Raw genomic sequence first — 18,758 nt, forward strand, 5'->3', positions numbered from 1 at the left:
TTTCGAACTATATTAATACTATTTTAGCGGTTAACTTTATAGCTATCTACGCGAAGCGTATTACTATTATAGATAAGGATTTCAAAGCGCTCGATTAGATTCCTTAAGGCTAGAATATCTATATTCGAGATAGTAGTAGGTAGGATAGATATTCTAGTAGGAAGGATATTCTTAGTATTATCTATAAGCGTTTCTATATACGAAATATGCCGCTATTATACGGCGCTATATACCTCGCTCTAAATACTCTCTAAGTATATATATATATATATATATATATATATAGTATAGTATACTTTATTAGCCGTACGGAATAGAAGTCTTCGAAAATCCCGTTAGTACTAAGGAGTAAAAATGTCGGCTACGCCGCCGGCTACGTTACTAGGTACGCTACCGGTTACGCTACCGGGTCTTATAAAGAACTAAAAGAAGATAGCTATTCTAGTTAATTTGTATTAGTTTAGACTTTTATAAAAAGAAAATAGGGAAAAAGGAGGAAGGTTAAAGAACGTAATACTAATATTTATAGGAATTATCCCTATTTTCTAGACTATATTATATACCTACCTTCGGAAGTCTACCTAATACTCCCTCTAAATATCCTTATACTCTATCTACTCGAAGCTTAAGTAGGTACCTAGACCTGTAGTAGCCTCTATATCTTTTACTATCTTCTATAGGTTAAAGGACTCCTCTATAGTAGCCTCTACCTCCTTATATAATACGAAGTTACTTTCTACCCTACCCTTTATATCTACTAAACAACCTAGAGCTCTAAGGAACGAATTAGAATTCTAACTTAGTATAGCGAGTAACTAGTAGAACGTAATATAGAGCTGCTTTATAGCTCTTTTATATACTATACCGATACCGAGGGAGGAGCTATCCTAGTACCTAATATTAGAGAATAGTTTAGTAGGAAAGTATCGGAACTTCTTAAAGAGAGCTTTAAGGGAAAATCGATAAGTTCTGTCTAGATCTGGATAATAATATTCTACTAAGTAGTTAGGGAATTAGATAGGGAGCGAAAGGATAAAATTCATATCTAATAAGTATAGTTTCTAAACTATACTATAATAGCTTATATATATATGCTTTTAGTTAGTTAGTGCCCTTAGCTAATTGTCTATAGATTTAGGGTAATATAAGTACCTTCCTACAACTAAAAAATACCGGCTACGCTACTAGCTATACTCTTACATCTTATAATCGGCTTACTTCGAGTTACGTGTATATTCCTATACTTCTTAGGAACCGATAAATTCTATAGTTCGAACCTACTACTCCTATAGTTACTTAGCAAACTAACCTAAACTAAACTAGATCTTCGGCTTAGTAAACTAAAGTTACTAGACTATACTAACCCGAACTACTACAGGGTCTATAAGGCGCTAATAGTAGCGGACTTTATACCTAAATACGTAGCGATTTACGTCCTTCGTAAGTTAACAACTAAGGGTATCCGCCTAGAGGTTACAGTATACTACTAGGCCGCGAATATATATCCTCTCGCTTATAGTAATAGCGACGAGCTTCGGACATATCTTCTATGCCTTCTGTAGCCTATATAGTATAAGGTTAGCGTAGAGATTAGTCGAGCGCTCGATAAGGAGGCATTCTAAGACCTACGACCGCTTAGTAAGGACCGCGCCTTCCTTACTTACGACTATAAATTCTTCCGCCGCTATTATACACTATACGCTCACCTCTTATACTACTATATTTCTCTTCTTCGTACTATTATTAAAGATACGTAGTAGTAGTACTAAGTTAGTATATTTAAAGGCCGTATTACGACCCGGCCGAGTCCTACCTCGGATAGACGATCCTACTATAGGTAGGTATACTATATATATAGCTTCCTCGATTCGAGAATATAGCCGAGTATTTAATACTTATATACTACAAACTGTATCCGTTTACACTTCTAGAGCGTTTCCTAATATCTTAGTAGCTTCGCTTAAAGCGATTTAGTTAGCTTCTATACTAACAATTCGTCCTCTACTAGAATCGACCCCGGTTGTTACGATTACGACGAGAATCGATACAATTAGCTAGAACTCCTTCCGACCTACTACTAACCCGTACGATTCGACCTACCTTCGTTATAACGACTATTTACTCGATTTACTACCTTTCTATACTATTCGACGGTTGCGTATAAGCGTCCCGCCGATACTATTATATATTATATAGCGGGAATCGCTAGTTAGAACGCGGCTAGGTAGGCGCCTCTTAGCGACCGAGAGCGCTTTCTAACGACCTAGAAGTCGGGAAGGCACTTGCTACTACGCTACGGAAAGGCTAGGCTAGCGCCTATATCTACTATCTACCGGTCCTATTAATACCGTTCTAACTCTTAATATACTACTCTATATATATATACGCAGTTTTAACAAATCCGTTTCTAACCGTAATAGAAGCCCTAAACTAATAAGCTAGCGGTCGAACCGCTTCTATAGTATCGTAATCTCGAATTACCGAATATAGAGCCGTATATCCTACGTATTTGTTCTTTTATTAGAAACTATACTAGCTATAGCTAAAATTTTATAGCCTAGCTAAAGACTAAGTACGGTCGTATCGATCTGCTTACCGTATACGTCCTCTACTATTATCCGCTAGTAGGGAATCCGCCTGCTTCCTAAGCGAAGGTTAAGGAATTATACCTAGATACGCTCGACGGTTACGGTTTTCCGAGCTAGTAGGGAGTAGATAAAGGCATCTTAACTAGATCGGTTAAGGAACTTAAGGCCGCCTTTCCTACGGTACGCGATTCGCGTTATTACCGCTAATTCTACCTAGAAATCTACCCCCTAGCGGTAGCGGAGTAGCATCTACTTACCTAACCGCCTTAAGTTCTAGAACGCCCTACGATTTTACTATTATCTATAGAGGAAACTATATAATAGGACTTAATCGTTCTAGTAGAATAACGACCCGGCTCGCCGGAAAGCTCTCTAGAATTAGTTTTTCTATAAAGACCGCTAGAGCTACGGTACCTAGCCGATATTAATCTATAGAAAGTAAGGGATCCTACGCCTAAGCCCTCTTATAACCCTTCTAATCCGTCTACGTTACTGTTCTATAATATCGGTTATAAATAGTTGCTACTAATAAATAACGGCCTAGCCGATCTATAGGCTAATAAGCCGCGTAGACGCTACTAATACTAAACCCCGGCGGATTTCTCGTAGACGACCGAGGAAATCGATAGAGTAGATATCGCTATATAACAAAACCGCTAGCGGTGTAACTGTTTTCGCGAATCGGCTAGGCGGAGGGGTATATACCTCGACGAGATCGTACTCGACTTCCTAATATAGTAAGATATTACGCCGATTTTAGGTACGCGTAAACTAAGTCTACTGCGACCGAATTAGCTATAGTAGGACCTAGGCTAAGATAATTACTAGCAGAGGGCGGACGTATATATAAACGCCTATAGGTATAGCCGCCTACGATATAGTAGCTTTAAGTAGAGCGATCCTCCTAGCAATCCTACTAGTAACCCTACTAGCAATCCTCCTAGTAATCTAGCTAGGAATCCCCCTAGTAATTTCGATCCGAGTAAGTCTTCTTAGGAGCTAGTATAAGTACCGACGCTACCCGCTTAGCTACTAGACTTGCCGGAGGCCGCGTCGTAGAAGGGTAAGAAGTACCGTTATCGCCGGTATAAGAGAGATCCGAGTAATAGTAAATCCTCTTTAGATAGCGACGATTCGGACAATTCTAATTATTCCTTATTAGATAGTAGTAGCTCGTCGGACGATACTTATCGTAGATATACTCGACGTCGTAGACGCCGCTAATGCTATTACGATTAGGCCTTAGAATTACTAACCTTAGAGGCGAGTTACGCCTATAGCTACTACGCCTAGCTATATTAGCTATAGTTCGACCTAGCGTACCTAGGCCTCTTCGATCCTTTACTTAGCGTTATAGATTATAGTAAGGGAGACTACGCCCTAGTTAGAACTAAAATAATATACCGCTCGGTATGTGCTTTCCTTAAAGCGGCTAAGGATTACGCCTATATTATAGGACGAGAGGCGGTCTATCTTAACCTTTCCCTTTACTTCCGAGGAGTCGCGCTTAGTTAGTATTATAGCTACCTTTCGAGCCGTAACCGAGTAAAGCTTCGCGGCGGGCACGGTTTATAGCGCTAGGAGCGTTGTCTTAGTAAGAAATAGAAGGTTCCTCTAATAAAGGCTATAGATCTCCTTAATAAGTAGTAGTACGACCGGTAGGATATCGCTATAGGACGCTTAGTAACGGATTTTATTATTAAGACGATACGACTCGCTAAAGATACTAGTATAAGGAAGTCTAACCGGCTCTTAGAAGCTTATCGTCGAATAGACCTACGCCTTTAACTAAACGTAGACGAGCTAAACTATCGTATAAAAGTCGATAACTAGGTTACTTACTATAAAAAGTAGGTACTAATCTAGGAGTATATACTCTCGTCCTCGTCTAATCGTCGCTAAGACCCTACGACTAGTAATAATAGCTATACCGGTAAGGCTACCTAGTATAACCGATACGAAGGAAACGCCTTTTATATCCTAGTAAGCTATACTCCGGTAAGAGCGCTCCCTAATTACCGGAACCGCGATATCGATCGATTAAACCTACCCCGCCTTACTAATACCTATTAATAGAATCGCTTACTACTAGTACGAAACGGCGATAGATAAGTAAAGAGCGGCAACCCTTCCTTTCCTCTAAGAGATTTAAAGCGGGTAGACTCGCGACTATTTTAGTATTAGGATAGGAAGCGGAATAACCGGTCTCGATAGTAGGCGAATTTTGCTAATATAGGTAAGGAGAGGAGCGACGATACTAATAAGGCGGCCTAAGAGGATAATACGAGATAGGACGATAGGCTAAATAGGGCTTAGCCTAAAGATTTTAGCGATTGTAGCTAATTAGACGAGACGGAAGGCTAAGGCTATTTTAGCGATACTAAGGATAGTAGGGAATACTTTTCTAATCTCTACGATTCTAACCTAGGCTTAGGAGCCTACTTTACTAGGGTAGGCGATCGCTCTCCCTTAGTATTAAATTCGGTAGTCTAGGCTAAAGCGTCCTTACCTGCGGCTATTTAGCCTTTTACCCCTACTAAGTATCGCTATAAGCTTTATAAGTAGCGTTTTATATTAGGTAACCTCCTTTATTAGTATATTAGGAAAGGGCATTCTAGAGCGGCTACGCTAGCGCTAATCGCGGAGCGGGTTTCGGGCAATTTAGAGGTCGTCTAGTCTAAAGCGTAACTATTAGCGTAGTAGGGATATAATTTTCGTAACTAGTAGTATATAACCTTTCCTCTCCGCCTTACGCGATCTAGCGCGTTAGTCTAGGTTTGCCTTAATACTAGCTATACGCTTACAATCGCGGAGAAGGCCTTTATTCTAAGCTATCGCCCTAATATTAAGATTCGTTGCCTCTATAAGCCTATCGAGATCGGAGATATCGCTAGCGCGTATCGGTCTAGAGAATACGTTATACTCGATATGTTTGTCCCTATAGCTAAGGCAGACGGTACGGTTTCTTTAGTATAGATAACGTAGGAAGTCTACTTAGTCCCTAGGCTTAAGGCAAAGATCTTAGTTAGTATAGATACGATCGCCCTAGAGGGAATAAGGATTAATATTCTAGTACGTACCGTTACTATCTCTACGTAGGATAAGGCTCGGTTTAAAGTCGCTATTAAACGTAAGAAGGGCAAGTCGGTTTACTATATAGTAACCTTAGCGAAGAATATTACCCTTTCGCCTTATACCGTCGGCCTCGCTCTAGTACGATACTATAGCGACCTTCCTAAGGGCCGCGATTTCCTTTTTAACGTAGGGTTCTTAAAGCAGCCGATAGGCGATATATAAGGCCTCGTACCTTAAGCGCCTCCTTTAGTTATAGCCTATAATTAGATCGTCGATACTAACTTCTCCTATACCTATATTCGTAACAATATAACGACGTCCGTAACTATTAGAGCTAGGTAGCTATTAGGTTCGCTAAGCGATAGCACTATCGCTAGCGCCTACTACGTCGACCTATCTAATTACAAATTAGTAGCCCTTAGTCTAAATACTTTCGTAGCGACTCGGAACGCGCTAAATACGTAGCTTAAGCGTAGGTATACCTTCGGGTTAATAATCTATAGGGATAAGAGCTAAGCTAATTAGATCGCGTTATTAGTAGAGCGATACCTAGAACTCTTTTTAGATCGCTAGACGATCGTAGACATTCTAGAGCACGAATATATACCTATACCTACGGTCTTAAACTACCTAGATCTACTACCTCTTCCGCGAGTTATTAATCTTAGTAAGAGAGATCGTAAGGTAGTCGATAAGATATACGAAGATCTATACTAGTAGGGTAAGATATAGTTTACGTCCGAGCCGACGCCTTTTAGGTTTCTAGTATTCGTAGTTTAGAAGTAGGTATCTAATAGTAAGGGAGGTATAATCGATAAGCTACGAGCTATATTCGATATTCGCGCTCTAAATAAAGTTACGATCCCCGATAGCTATTAAATACCTCTTTAAGCGGACCTCTTCGCGCAGTTAGTAGGGTACTAGTATATTAGTATAATAGATTGCCTTACCTTCTTCTACTAATAGGGCGTAAAGCCGGAGGATTGGTATAAGCTCGCAATTAATACCTATCGCGGCTAGGAGTAGTTTAATATAGCTATTATAGGGTATTCTAATAGCGTCTAATTCGTCTAGCGAAAACTAGACTATATTCTACGCGACTATTAGGGTTTTACGAGAGCTTATATTAACGATATCGTAGTGTTTTCGAAGACCCTCCCGGAGTATTTAGAGTATCTAGAAGCGGTTTTTTAGCTATTAGACGCGGTTAGGATTAGCATTAGCCCGAAGAAGACCTTTTTAGGCTTCCCTTTAGCGACCTTACTCGGTTAGTATATAAGCGGGCTTAGCCTAGCTACGAGTAAAGAAAAGATCGTAGCGATTATATCGCTATAATTCCCCGAGAACGTATAGAAGCTAGAGTATTATATCGGTCTAACTAACTAGCTTCGACAATATATTCTATACTATACGTAGATTGCCGCTCTGCTCTAGGTAGAGAAAACTCGCCTACTAAAGGGCGCCCTAGCGATAGGGAATAGTCGCCGTCGATACGCCGCGAGAATAGCGCTAGGCGAGAACGATTAATACTGCCTCGAATTAGTAAAGGCCTTTTAGTTACTATAGTCGATATTCTACGAACCCTCCTTCCTCTATTACTTTAATACGAACTCTCGCCTATATATAAATATCGATTTATTAAGAGAGTTTAGATACGGCGTAGTACTCTACTATATAGATAGCGACTCTAATCCGATTATATACGAAGGAAAGGCAATACTCTTTCCGAGATATAAGATTTAGCCTATCCTATTCCTAAGCTAAGGCCTCTCTAAGGCGGAAGAGTAATATTAGCCGACGGAGTTAGAATACTTAGGGATTATATAGATAGTAAAGAAAGTAGGCTATTTAATGCTCGCCTTAGCTAGGCCGACTACGATTTTTACTAACTACTATACGGCGGTAGGCCTTACGAATTCTATATTAATAATAACGACGACAGATACTAGAAAGTAGAATTTAAAACTAGTATAGGCTTCGATATTCCTTTCCTAGTATTAGGTTAATATAGTCTACTACCTAGGTAGGATATACCTAGTTCTAAACGCGCTTAGTCGGCTCCTAGGCGATATAGAGTCCCTAAAATCGGTACTAGAGGCCGAGAATCTGGACTCCCTTTAAGTTTCCTACTATATAGAGGCCTCCTCGCCGCCTATAGATCCTAAGGATATAGCCTGTTTTTATACGATTCTAGTAGAAATAGACCTAGACTTTAAGCGCCGACTCGCACTAGCGTATAAGTATAACGAATATTAGAGGAAGGTATAGCGCTAAGTATAGCGGGCGAAGGTACGCGCCGCTCTAGAACGACTATACCTAGAAGGGATCGATATACCTATAGTTACTAAGGAATTAGTACTATATAAGAAGGGCAAGGATCTATTCGCGTAGGATAAGTTCTATTACCTACTTAGTATTAAGTTCTTTAAGCGCGACGACCTGCTATACTACTATAAGAACTTAGCCGGCCGTAAGCTAGCAATAGTAAGGGAAGTCTTCGAGTAGGCGTATAACGACCGTTACTATTAAGGATTTTAGCGCTACTATAACCGTTTATAAGCTTCCTTTTACGTCTATAGGATAAGTAGGAAACTATACTAGTATATCGACTACTACTAATAGTATATATTAATTTAAACCTAACGCTATACGCCGTATAGCGAGCTCTACCCGATTCCGCCTTCTAGTAGGATATTCTATATAGCTACTATCGATTTAGTTATAGCGCTGCCCGCTAGCCTAATAGGTATAGATACGATCCTTACCTCGACTTATAAATTTTCTAAGAAGATCGCTATCGTAATAGGGCGCGAGGATTAGGACGCTACTCGGTAGGGTCTAGCCTATATCGATTAACTCTATATAATAGATATAAGTTTCCCGACGATTATAATAGCGGATCGCGACCCGCGTTAGCTCTTAGGCTTTATAAAGGGAGTTTTTACTTGCCTTCGTTCTAAGCTACTAACTTCGACCGCCTACTATCCTTAGACTAATAGCTAGTCGGAACGAACGAACTAGACTATAGAGATAGCACTCTATTACTAGCTTGCGGAATATCTAGGCGGCGATTAGACGAAGTATATTCCTCTTCTTTAAGTAACGCTAAACAATTCCCGTAGCGCTATAATAGGCTAGGCTCTAAACGAGATTGTAATAGATACGCGGACTAATCTCGATATACTAGTATATCTCGATAACTATCCCTACGAGCTAGCGGCGGAACGCGGACGAATCTAGAAAGAAGTAGACGACGCTATTACTTAGGTAGTAGTTAAGATAAAGGAACGCTACGACTCTAAGTATAAACTACTAATACTACGGCTAGGCGATAGGGTTATACTTAAGCTATCCTCGGGAAAGGGCTAATCCGGATACAAGGTTCTAGGTTAATTATATAAGTTCGGTTATCGCTAGGAGGGTCCGTTTAAGGTCCTCGAGCGAGTCGGCCGCCTAGTATATCGCCTCGAACTACTACTAGTAATAAGAATCTATCTAGTTATCTCTATCTTATATCTCGAAAAGGCGCTAGCCGGGCTAGATCCCTTCGGTCGCGTCGCTAATTATAAGCCTCTACCTATTATAGTAGATAAGGCCTTAGGGAACTAAAACGAGGGCGATTCTTTCGAGATTAAAAGGATTCTTAATAGATATATAATACTCCGTCGTAGCAAGCTAGTAACATAGTACCTAGTAAAGTAGCTAGGCTACGGTATAGCTTATAATATATAGTACGACGTAGACGACCTAGGAGCGGCGACCGACCTAGTAATAGCGTATAATAAAACGCATCCCCTTAATAAATACCTATTATAAAGATATATAAGGAAGGTCGTTAGAAAAACGACTAGCCGATAGCCTTTTTTAAACGAAGTTTAGCCGCGATAGTCCGAGCGCCTTCGCGGCGATACGACTCTATAGAAGTCGTAACCGTTATCCTATAGATTCCGCGCTATTCTTATCGAAGCTTCGTTTCCCTAGTAATGCTTTCTAAACTACGTATAGCAATTTTCTATAGGCAATTAGGCGATATATTCCTAATATCTATTCTATATATATATATTATAGCCGACGTAGTACTAGGCATGCCTATAAATAACGGCGATCCGACAGTAGAAGAGAGCCTATTTATAACGCTAGACCTAGAGTAGCCGGACTATAAAGGCGAGTACGCTATAGTACCGGAAATAGCTATAGATAGTAGTAATCTAGTAGCGGGAAAGCCGACTATATTAGAGTAGTTTCGGGAGTAGATAAGACAGTTCTATTAACCGACCGAGGAAGAGACGGAGAGGCTACGAGTAGAGATAGAGTAATTATATAAGCCGATTAAGGGCAAGGAAGGAAATAGTAGCGGTCCTTTTAAAGTAGGAAGTAATATATTATAGTAAGAGATAGACGAGGGACTAGATAGTAACGATCCTTCTCTAAAGCCGCGAGATAGTAAGGGTAAGATAGTAGTAATCGACCCGCTTTATATACTAAAGGGCTTTATAGTAGTCGCGTCGGCTAGAGGTACGCTATCTACTATTTGCGTAAAAGCGCTACCGATTCTACCTCCCTAGGAGCCTATTTCGCTTAACGAAGTAGTTTCTACTTTAAAGATAGTACAGGGCCTCGGTTACGTTATAGCGGTACCGGTTCTTTTAGAATTAGGTAAGTAGGAGGAGTACTATACGCTCGTAGGTAAGGGCTAGGACGAGATCTAGTTATAGACTCTCCGTTTCGCTAGTAAGGGTAAGATTACGATATAGTTTATTAAGGATATTCCTATACCGGAAGACGCGACGGCTCTACTACCGGTTTCGGACGACGAGGCTTCTACGGATAATAATAAGATTAAGGAAGTTCCGGCTATATAGTTAAAGCCGACCTAGGGCAAAGATAGCAAGGCGTTTAACCTATACTAGCGTAAGGTTATCGCTAACCTATAGATAGTCCTCCCTAACCTATACACACTACTATCGCTAAGAGCGGAACTCGCTACGCTTAAGGATTATATACCGGCTATTATTACTGCGGTAAACCCTTCCTATATATTAAATAAGTCTACGTTCGCTAAGGCAGTCTAGGCCCTTACGGCTAGGAGGAGGTTAGGCAATAAATTAGTAGAAGCGCTATTAGGTAATAGCGAATTGTTAGGAAGCGACCTAGTTAAGGCGATTATATAGCCGATATTAGATAGCGGCGAATATAGACGCGATCGCCTATTTAGCTTTATATAGAAGGTAGACGCTAGATCTACGCTAGTGCCGGATAATAAGACGCTATAGAAGGTAATACCGAACTACGCGCGACTATATAGTCTGCTAGATCGGCTTGCTATCTAGCTAGCCGAATAATTAGGTAACGAACCGGGCAACGCCGTTACTAAGGAAAAGTGTTTAGGCGTAATAACCGCGTTAATATAACCGCTACCTCCGCTACCGCGCGTAACGTAGAATCCGTCTCTACCGATATAATAAGATTAAAACGACTTGTATCCTAACCCCTATTAGTCGCTACCTATAGACCCGCCGCAACTCCCCTTATCTTCTTCGCTATAGTCGGCGCCCTATAGTAAGGCGCGCGTAGCCGCAATTACGTCGCTATCGTAAGATCGCCGACCGCTCTCCTTAGACTAAGTTAAATTTAATACGTAGCGCCTCCGTAGCTAGCGTAGCTATTAGGACTTAATTATTAGAGGTCTATTATAACTATACGAGATAGTTAAGTAAGGCGCGCTACGCTAGCTATAAGAGAACGACGCGTATCTAGAAAAGGTAGACGCGCTTATTGCCGCTAATCCTATAGTACGATAGTATACTAGCGATCCTAAGTTTACGTAGATAGTAAAGCGTTACTATTAAGCGTATATAATAGACTCGGACGGCGACCTTCCTCCGCTATTCCGACTCGATACTAATCCCCTCCTAATAGAATACTACTACGTACGATTCTATAACTATCTATACTATTTGCGCCTTACTATAGGAGATCGTCGCTTTTAGATCCCTCGCAAATTATACTAATATACCGGCCGGGCTACTTACGACTTCGAGAATCTGTATTTTAACTAGCCCTACTTATTCTATATCCTCGATAACGCCTTCGCGCTCGACTTCTCTATTTTTCGTATAGATCTCTATATAGGCGACTTTAACGTAGCTATAGAGATCCTTTAGATCCGCGCTTATAAAGAGGCCGTACTACTATAATCTAGCGAGCTTAGAGATATTCTAGACCTTTCTAGTATCGCCGACGGATTCTTAGAGGTTATTACGTACTTCTACGCTAGACTATAGTATCTCTCCCGTCCGCTACTAGTAAACCCCGTCCGCTCTCGTAAAAGCTTCTATAGACTCGACAATTATTAAGGCGATCTACGCTTCTAGTTACTTCCCTCTTCTACTCGAAATAGAGCGATAGGCCTAGTAGTCTATATTGCCCTTACCTTATAGCCTATAGTTTAACTCGCGCGCGAGCAGTTTGCCCGTTTCGTACTAGAATAGATTCGTAATAGCATTATAGTAGGAGGTTACCTAGTCCTATACTATCGCGGTTTCTAGAGATAGGACGATTCCTACCCCGATTATAGTATCTAGATACGAAATACCGGGTAGCGTCCTAAGAATAAGTACGTCGCCGTTACGAAGCATAAGGAAATAGATTTAATAGCCTACGCTAGAGTATACTTTCTCTAGATAGCTATAATAGGTAGTATTTCTATATTACGTCTACTACTAAAAGATTCGTAGCTAGAGGACTATACGATCTAGCTTCTAATCTTAGGTATAGAATTAGGCGCGTAGACGAAGACGTAGCTTTATAAGTAGCACATATCTACTTTTAACTCTAGCGGCCTTCTATACCCTTACTACTATAACCTAGGTCGACTAGTAGTAACTTAGGACTTAACCGACTACGTTTAGCGCTATATCTATATTCGTAGAGTATATACTTTACGTAGCGAAGGCTATACCTCCTAATTATATACTCCTAACTAGCTAGCCGATACTAAAGCTACGACTACGGCTAAGAACGTAGTATAATACGCCTAGTTAACTACTAGTAGACGATTCCTAGTTAGTACCTACGCCGCTAATAAGAATATAGTACCGCTCCTTACTCTCGATTGTAAGCTAGACGTCGACTTCTTAGTAGTTTACTAGCTAGTTTAGATCGATCTAGCCTATACGACTAAGCCCTTCCTCGCCTACCTTTATATAGTTTATACTAGTACTATCCTACTACGATTTACTCGCGTACCTAGCGTTATATTAGTTTCCGTCCTTTAGTAATTAGTATCGAATCTACGCGATTAGTATTAAATCTATATAACTAGTATCGGATTTACGTAATTGTACTAGTATAGTAATAGATCGGTACGATCTCCTATAATCGATACGATTATTAAAGATTTAAAAAACAAGAATAGACTAAGATAGAGATATAGATAGTATTTATAACGAATAGGTCGTATATAGAGGTATACGAGGGCGTATATATCTTTCCCTTTAAAGGAGAGATTGTTACGACCCGGTCCTACCTTAGGTAGACGATCCTACCGTAGGTAGGTATACTATATATATAGCTTCCTCGATTCGAGAATATAGCCGAGTATTTAATACTTGTATATTATAAACTGTGTCCGTTTACGCTTCTAGAGCGTTTCCTAATAGGCCGCGTATTTAAGGTCTACGAGATAGAAGACGCGCTTTACTAACGAGGTATAGATACTATAGTAGCGGTCCCTTACGCGCCTACCTATCGACTTAATATACCTAAGACGCTTCTCGAGGATGAGGCTCAAAATTCCCAAGGTTTTCAGCACAGACAGTAGCCACAGTGTCACACGCGCGCGACCGACCCTCGCCCTTGCCCCACGACAGTCGCGTGCGTCAGAAAGTTCCTGCTACCTCGACCAATCGTCGCATTCGCGTAAATAACTAGACGTGGAAATGGCGCGGAGAGTTGATGTTGGAGGTCCGTCTAATCATTTAATCGGCGAGTGAAAGATGCCTCCCGTGCTCAAGCAGACGACCAGGCAGGCAAAAGCTGCGTTCAACGCTCGAGGCCGACCATCGCTCACGAAAAAGGAGCGGAGGCAGCTGGAACGGTCGATTGAGCTCGAGCAGCGCGCCGAGAAGATCAAGGAAGCGGAAAAGCGGCGGAATGAGGCCACAAAGAGGAGAGCAGCGCGGGAGAGTCGAGAGAAGCTTGGTCAGGCCAACTCTGCTCAATTGGGAAGCCAGCGGCGATGCGACCGCTTTGGATACAAGAGTAGTCAATTCCACCTGGGCGCCTTCTTCGGCACAAAACCAGCGGCGAATCAGGCTGAAATGCACCAGCAGGGCGAAATAAAACCATTGACAGAGTCAGATGACGATGTCTTTGAAGACGAAGATCTGGATGACGATAGTCTGCTCGAGGCTCTCAGCGCTCCAGCAATATTGCAAATGCAAGCGCCTCGTCCCTTGACGGGAGGTGCCGATACCTCAAAGACAGCAACATCGCTCATGCCACCCCCTCCTTTGCCCGCGAAATGCGACCAGGCCCAGCCGGATCGCTTCCTCGACGCTCGCGCGCATCTCGACATGCAGGACTTCTTCGATGAACTTGACAGCAGCACGCAGATTGCGAGGGAATTGGACGATCATGACACGCAAAGCGTATTGCCAGAGCCAAAATCGAACGCTAGGAGTGGCTCTTTCAGCTCTGGCAGTCTCGACTTGACGGTCGACGACTTGGAAGCTCTGGACCCACCAAAGTCGGCCACTGTTCCACTGCCCCTTCCCGTGCTCAAGATGCAGCATGTCATGGCACCGCCAGCCGTACCCGTCAGTCAGCAGAGGAAACACGTCTGGCATGCAGCAACCGTGGCTGTGCCGCGCAAGACGTTGACTCCTGTGGAACAACAGAGAGCGATTCACGGACGCTTCCTGCCGGCATCTTCACTTTACTGTTCAACAGACCTTGGCTTCACGGCAACCCAGCTCGAGTCATTCATTGATGATGACATTCAGCTAACACAAATGGCTACCTGAAAGCGCCGCCTGAAAGCGCGCCCCTGTGTGGCATTTTCAAATTCCGCCCATCTCGAGGTTTTTCGCAGCAGCAGAGTCCTTCCTTGCTGTGCCATCCGAGGTATCGTTCCACTGTCATTCGTATCCCATTTTGGATAGGAAAATCAGGTGCACAACTTCAAGAAATGGCTTCTGTATTGATCTGTATAGATTGGCGATAGGCTCAAGGAAGGGGACTAAAAAGCTATGAACTGGTTCCACGCCACCTCAGACCTCAGTACAACAAGCATGGCGGTCTTTCAGCGATGCATACCAATGTTACAACAAAGAAGCGCACTGCACAAGAATCTTGCCCAATGAGCGGCTGGCCATTGTCCGAATCCGGACAAATGCCTCAAAGAGCCATGCTTGATCCTCACCCGGCCTGGCGTGCAGCGCTTGTTAGGACAACGAGCAGCCTCTCACTTCTCTCCACGCCTTGAGGCTGCTTCTCATACCCTACCTCGACGCCTCTACACTCAATCAAACAACGATTTTCGATCATCGAACCTTCCCCAGAGGCAAAGCGACATGCAATGGCATAGAGGCGTTGAGGGAGCTGTGGCAGATATGAAGTTCCAAGGTTGGCGATACAATCGGTTTCAGCAGGGACTACATTCTAGCCTTCAGTCGCTTGATTCAGGGTCCAATACCACGGCTTCTACAGTGCGCGACCTTGACACGTTGGCGACGGAAGATGAGTATTCTGTCGTTGTTCGTGTGTTTTCGGACATACGTGTTCCTGAGGGTTACAAGCATGTTGATGCTGGGGAGGCGTTATTTGTAGTGCAGTACGCTCGCGAGATGACTTTGGCAAAAGGTCGTGTACTTTACGAAGTCTGGGTGAGTTCTCGCTTGACAGCCCTTCGGAGTTGATTCGTTCTGCTAACAGATCCGCGTTGCAGGACCGCTGGACGTATCGCTTTCTTGGCTACCTAGTTCCATCCCACATTTACTCGGAAGCAATTTCATACCGCTCCACGTTCGATGGCTGGCATAGCCTTCACTTTCACGATCGGAAAATACGACAGCATGCTCACACGTTGGTCATGGATCAATTTCCTCGTATCAACCCGACCTCGGCGAAAATCATTGCCGAAAAACTGGCCGTTGAGAAAAGACAAATTACATCGAGAAATGTGGAGCAGAGCGTAATCAACCACCTCAGGTACTTCTGGTCCAGCTACGAGCTGCGACTGTCACAAAAGGACGGAGAGGGAAGATATTTTCCTCGGAAAGAGATACTCGAAGCCATCAAGCCAAGGATGAGGGTCATGACGCAAATGTGGTTGCCTGAGGATACCGATGGCACGAGATTAGCGATTCTGTGGAGGAAACATTATCTACTCGATGAGATGAAAAGTCAACGGCCGTGTAAAGAGGAAGACGTCTTTTACAGACCCACCGCTTTGGCTTGGTTTGGAGGAAAGGAGACTGTAGGAAACCTAGCAAATGTAGAACGGGCATTTCTCTAAATTGGGTCCATTCGACATTGCTTCGGGACAGGGCGCGACTATTCGTAAATTAGCTCCGGCTATTTATAAATCAGTCGTCCGATTGCGGAGGAGGCCTAAGGCAAATTTGTTAATTATGTCCTCTACCGCTAGATAGCTATTTTCTACCTTACTATCGCTATTCTATCGCCGCCTTTCTATATCTAATATTAGCTATATTACTAAGCCCTTCTACGTAGCTATAAACCGAGGCCGCTCTATCTCCTAAGCTTTATAATCTGTAAGAAGGGTATATTAGCAGGTAGATAGGGTAGTAGTAGGTACGAGTAGTATTCGATAAGGAGCTAGAAGGAGAGGGAGGAAGGTAGGCAAGTTAGCCTATTACTAAGCGCTAAGCCCTACCTAAGGCACTAAGACCCTAGCTTTACTTAGCCTAGTTATATACCAATTACGTATAGCCTCTTTAGCCCTAATATACGCTTCCCTTCTAAAGGCCGCGCCCTCGTAGCCTATCTATATTCTACGACCTCTATTGCCGCTAACTTAGCAAGTCTAATAAGCTGCTTAGCTCGCGCTAAATTAAACACTTAACTACCTAATTATGTAACTATGTCTAACCTTACTTTTAATACAATGTCTAACTCTAACTGCGCTATCCTTATATATAATAAAGTAATATATATCTATAAGAATTAAGGACTATCGACTAATTATAATACGAGCGCGTCTTCCCTACTATAATAGGTAGACGTACGAGGTATTGTAGCCCTGCCCCCGTTCTAAGTAATATCGTACTAAGTTCTTTGCGTCTACTCTTAAAAGACCTAGCAATGTCCGCTTCCGAGGGTTGTCCGTTCTAAGGGATTGTTCTTATTATTACGAGAGCTATTATTTACTGTTGTGGTTTCACTAGCCCTAATTAGTTAGGTTTAGTAGCCTTTAAGTGTCAACTAATTATATCTTTTTAAAAAACTCAGTTCTTCTAGTTTCTATAGGTAAAGGCTATTATAAGTGTAATAGTTAAGGTTCGCTTCGCTTAAAGGGTCGGAAAGATCGAGAAGTAACCTATTATCCGTAAGATCGACCCTAGCTAACTTAGCTCTATAGTTTTTGCTCTTAGTTAGTCTATTAGTCGCTTAATCTTTTAGGCGGCTTAAAGTTTTAATTAAAGTTTTAATTAAAGGTGCCTTAGGCTCGTAGTATAGGTAAGGTTGTATCTATAGGCATAGTAATAATAGCAAGTAATGTTAACAATAGCGGCGCTAGTCGTCTTAGCGCTAACTTTACCTTGCTTTCAATTTCCTTCTTCGACTAATAATATACTCCGTAATACCGTTACTAATATAGCCGCGCCAGCCGTGTCGCCCTTTAGTATAAGCGTAACGCCGTCGTTACTATTATTATTACTAACACTATTCGCCTATGCGCGCGCGCCGCCTCTATCGACCGCCTAGGCCTTAGGGCCCCGATAGGACGTAGAAATAAAAGGGGCGCTAAGAGGAGGGTCTTATAGGGTGCGCTAGTAAAGAGGTAGATTCCTTAAAAAAGTAGGCGATTAGTTAACAGTTATAGCGCGTTTGTTAACGCTCGGTGCGCATTTACTATAGTAGTATAGTCTTATTGTCTTTTATTACTAACAATTGCTTACCTCTAATTAGTTAGCTAATAGCACCCTAGGAGTAGCATTAATCCTAGGCCCCGATAGTAATATTATAGCCTCTTAGCCTTCTTCTTGTCCTTTATACTAGTCTAATACTCGTCTAATAACTTAGTTATATCCTTAAAAGAGTCTTTAGCCTCCTACGAGTCCTATTTAGGTAAATAGCCTTGCTATCTTAGGAGGTACTCCTTCTTGCCTTATCTAGTCCGATGCTTTAGTATACGCTCTATAGACTACAGCTCTTTACTATTAGCTAAGACTTCTTCTAACTTGGTAGGCGCTTTATCGCCTTCGCGCTAGTAGTATAGTTTAAGGAGGGATACATAGAAGGTATTATAGATAGTATAATAGGGTAGAAGCTATAACTAATAGGCCTATACGGAAGAGCCCTTAACTTCTCGAATGCGGAATAGGCTAATATATCTCGGTGCGAGCTTAGGTCTTGTTTTGCTATTAGGTAATAGGTGTTTGCGGATACGGAGGTTCTTAGTGCTTAGTATAACTATATCGCCTTGCTTGAAAGTTATTAGCGTATAGTGTTTGTTATAGTAGGCCTTCTAATATGCCTAGGCCTTTGCTAGTTTGTTAGCTAACTTAGCGTGAATTTCCCGCATCTTTTAAACCCTCTTAATAGCCGCTAGTGTCTTAGGTGTTAGTACTTAACGCGCTTCCCTTTCCTTACGCTCGGCCTCGAGCGGTAGGGGGTCTTATAGCATAGCAGCGTTCTAGCCTATTATAGCTATATATAGTGAGACCTTAGTTAATAAATGTACACTATTATTATATACGAATTCGGCTAGTTATAGGAGGTTAACCTATCTATTAGGGTCCTCGTTAATATAGCTACGTAGGTACTGCTATAGCGTAGCATTTTGCCTCTCTATTTGACTGTTAGTCTATAGATAGAAGGCTGTTAATAGCCGATGCTTTAGTCTTA

At 42.1% G+C, this 18,758-nt stretch overlaps 1 protein-coding gene across 1 annotated transcript; it reads left to right on the forward strand.

Annotated features, from left to right (window-relative positions):
- Positions 1-13,660: 13,660 nt before the first annotated feature.
- On the forward strand, positions 13,661-14,689 carry MYCFIDRAFT_196757 (uncharacterized protein; the record flags this gene model as incomplete). Its single annotated transcript, XM_007928510.1, has 1 exon — positions 13,661-14,689. One exon carries the CDS (start codon positions 13,661-13,663, stop codon positions 14,687-14,689), a length of 1,029 nt encoding a protein of 342 aa, XP_007926701.1.
- Between the last annotated feature and the right edge of the window lie 4,069 nt (positions 14,690-18,758).

Source organism: Pseudocercospora fijiensis (assembly GCF_000340215.1).
Source record: "Pseudocercospora fijiensis CIRAD86 unplaced genomic scaffold MYCFIscaffold_4, whole genome shotgun sequence".
Lineage (NCBI taxonomy): Eukaryota > Fungi > Ascomycota > Dothideomycetes > Mycosphaerellales > Mycosphaerellaceae > Pseudocercospora > Pseudocercospora fijiensis.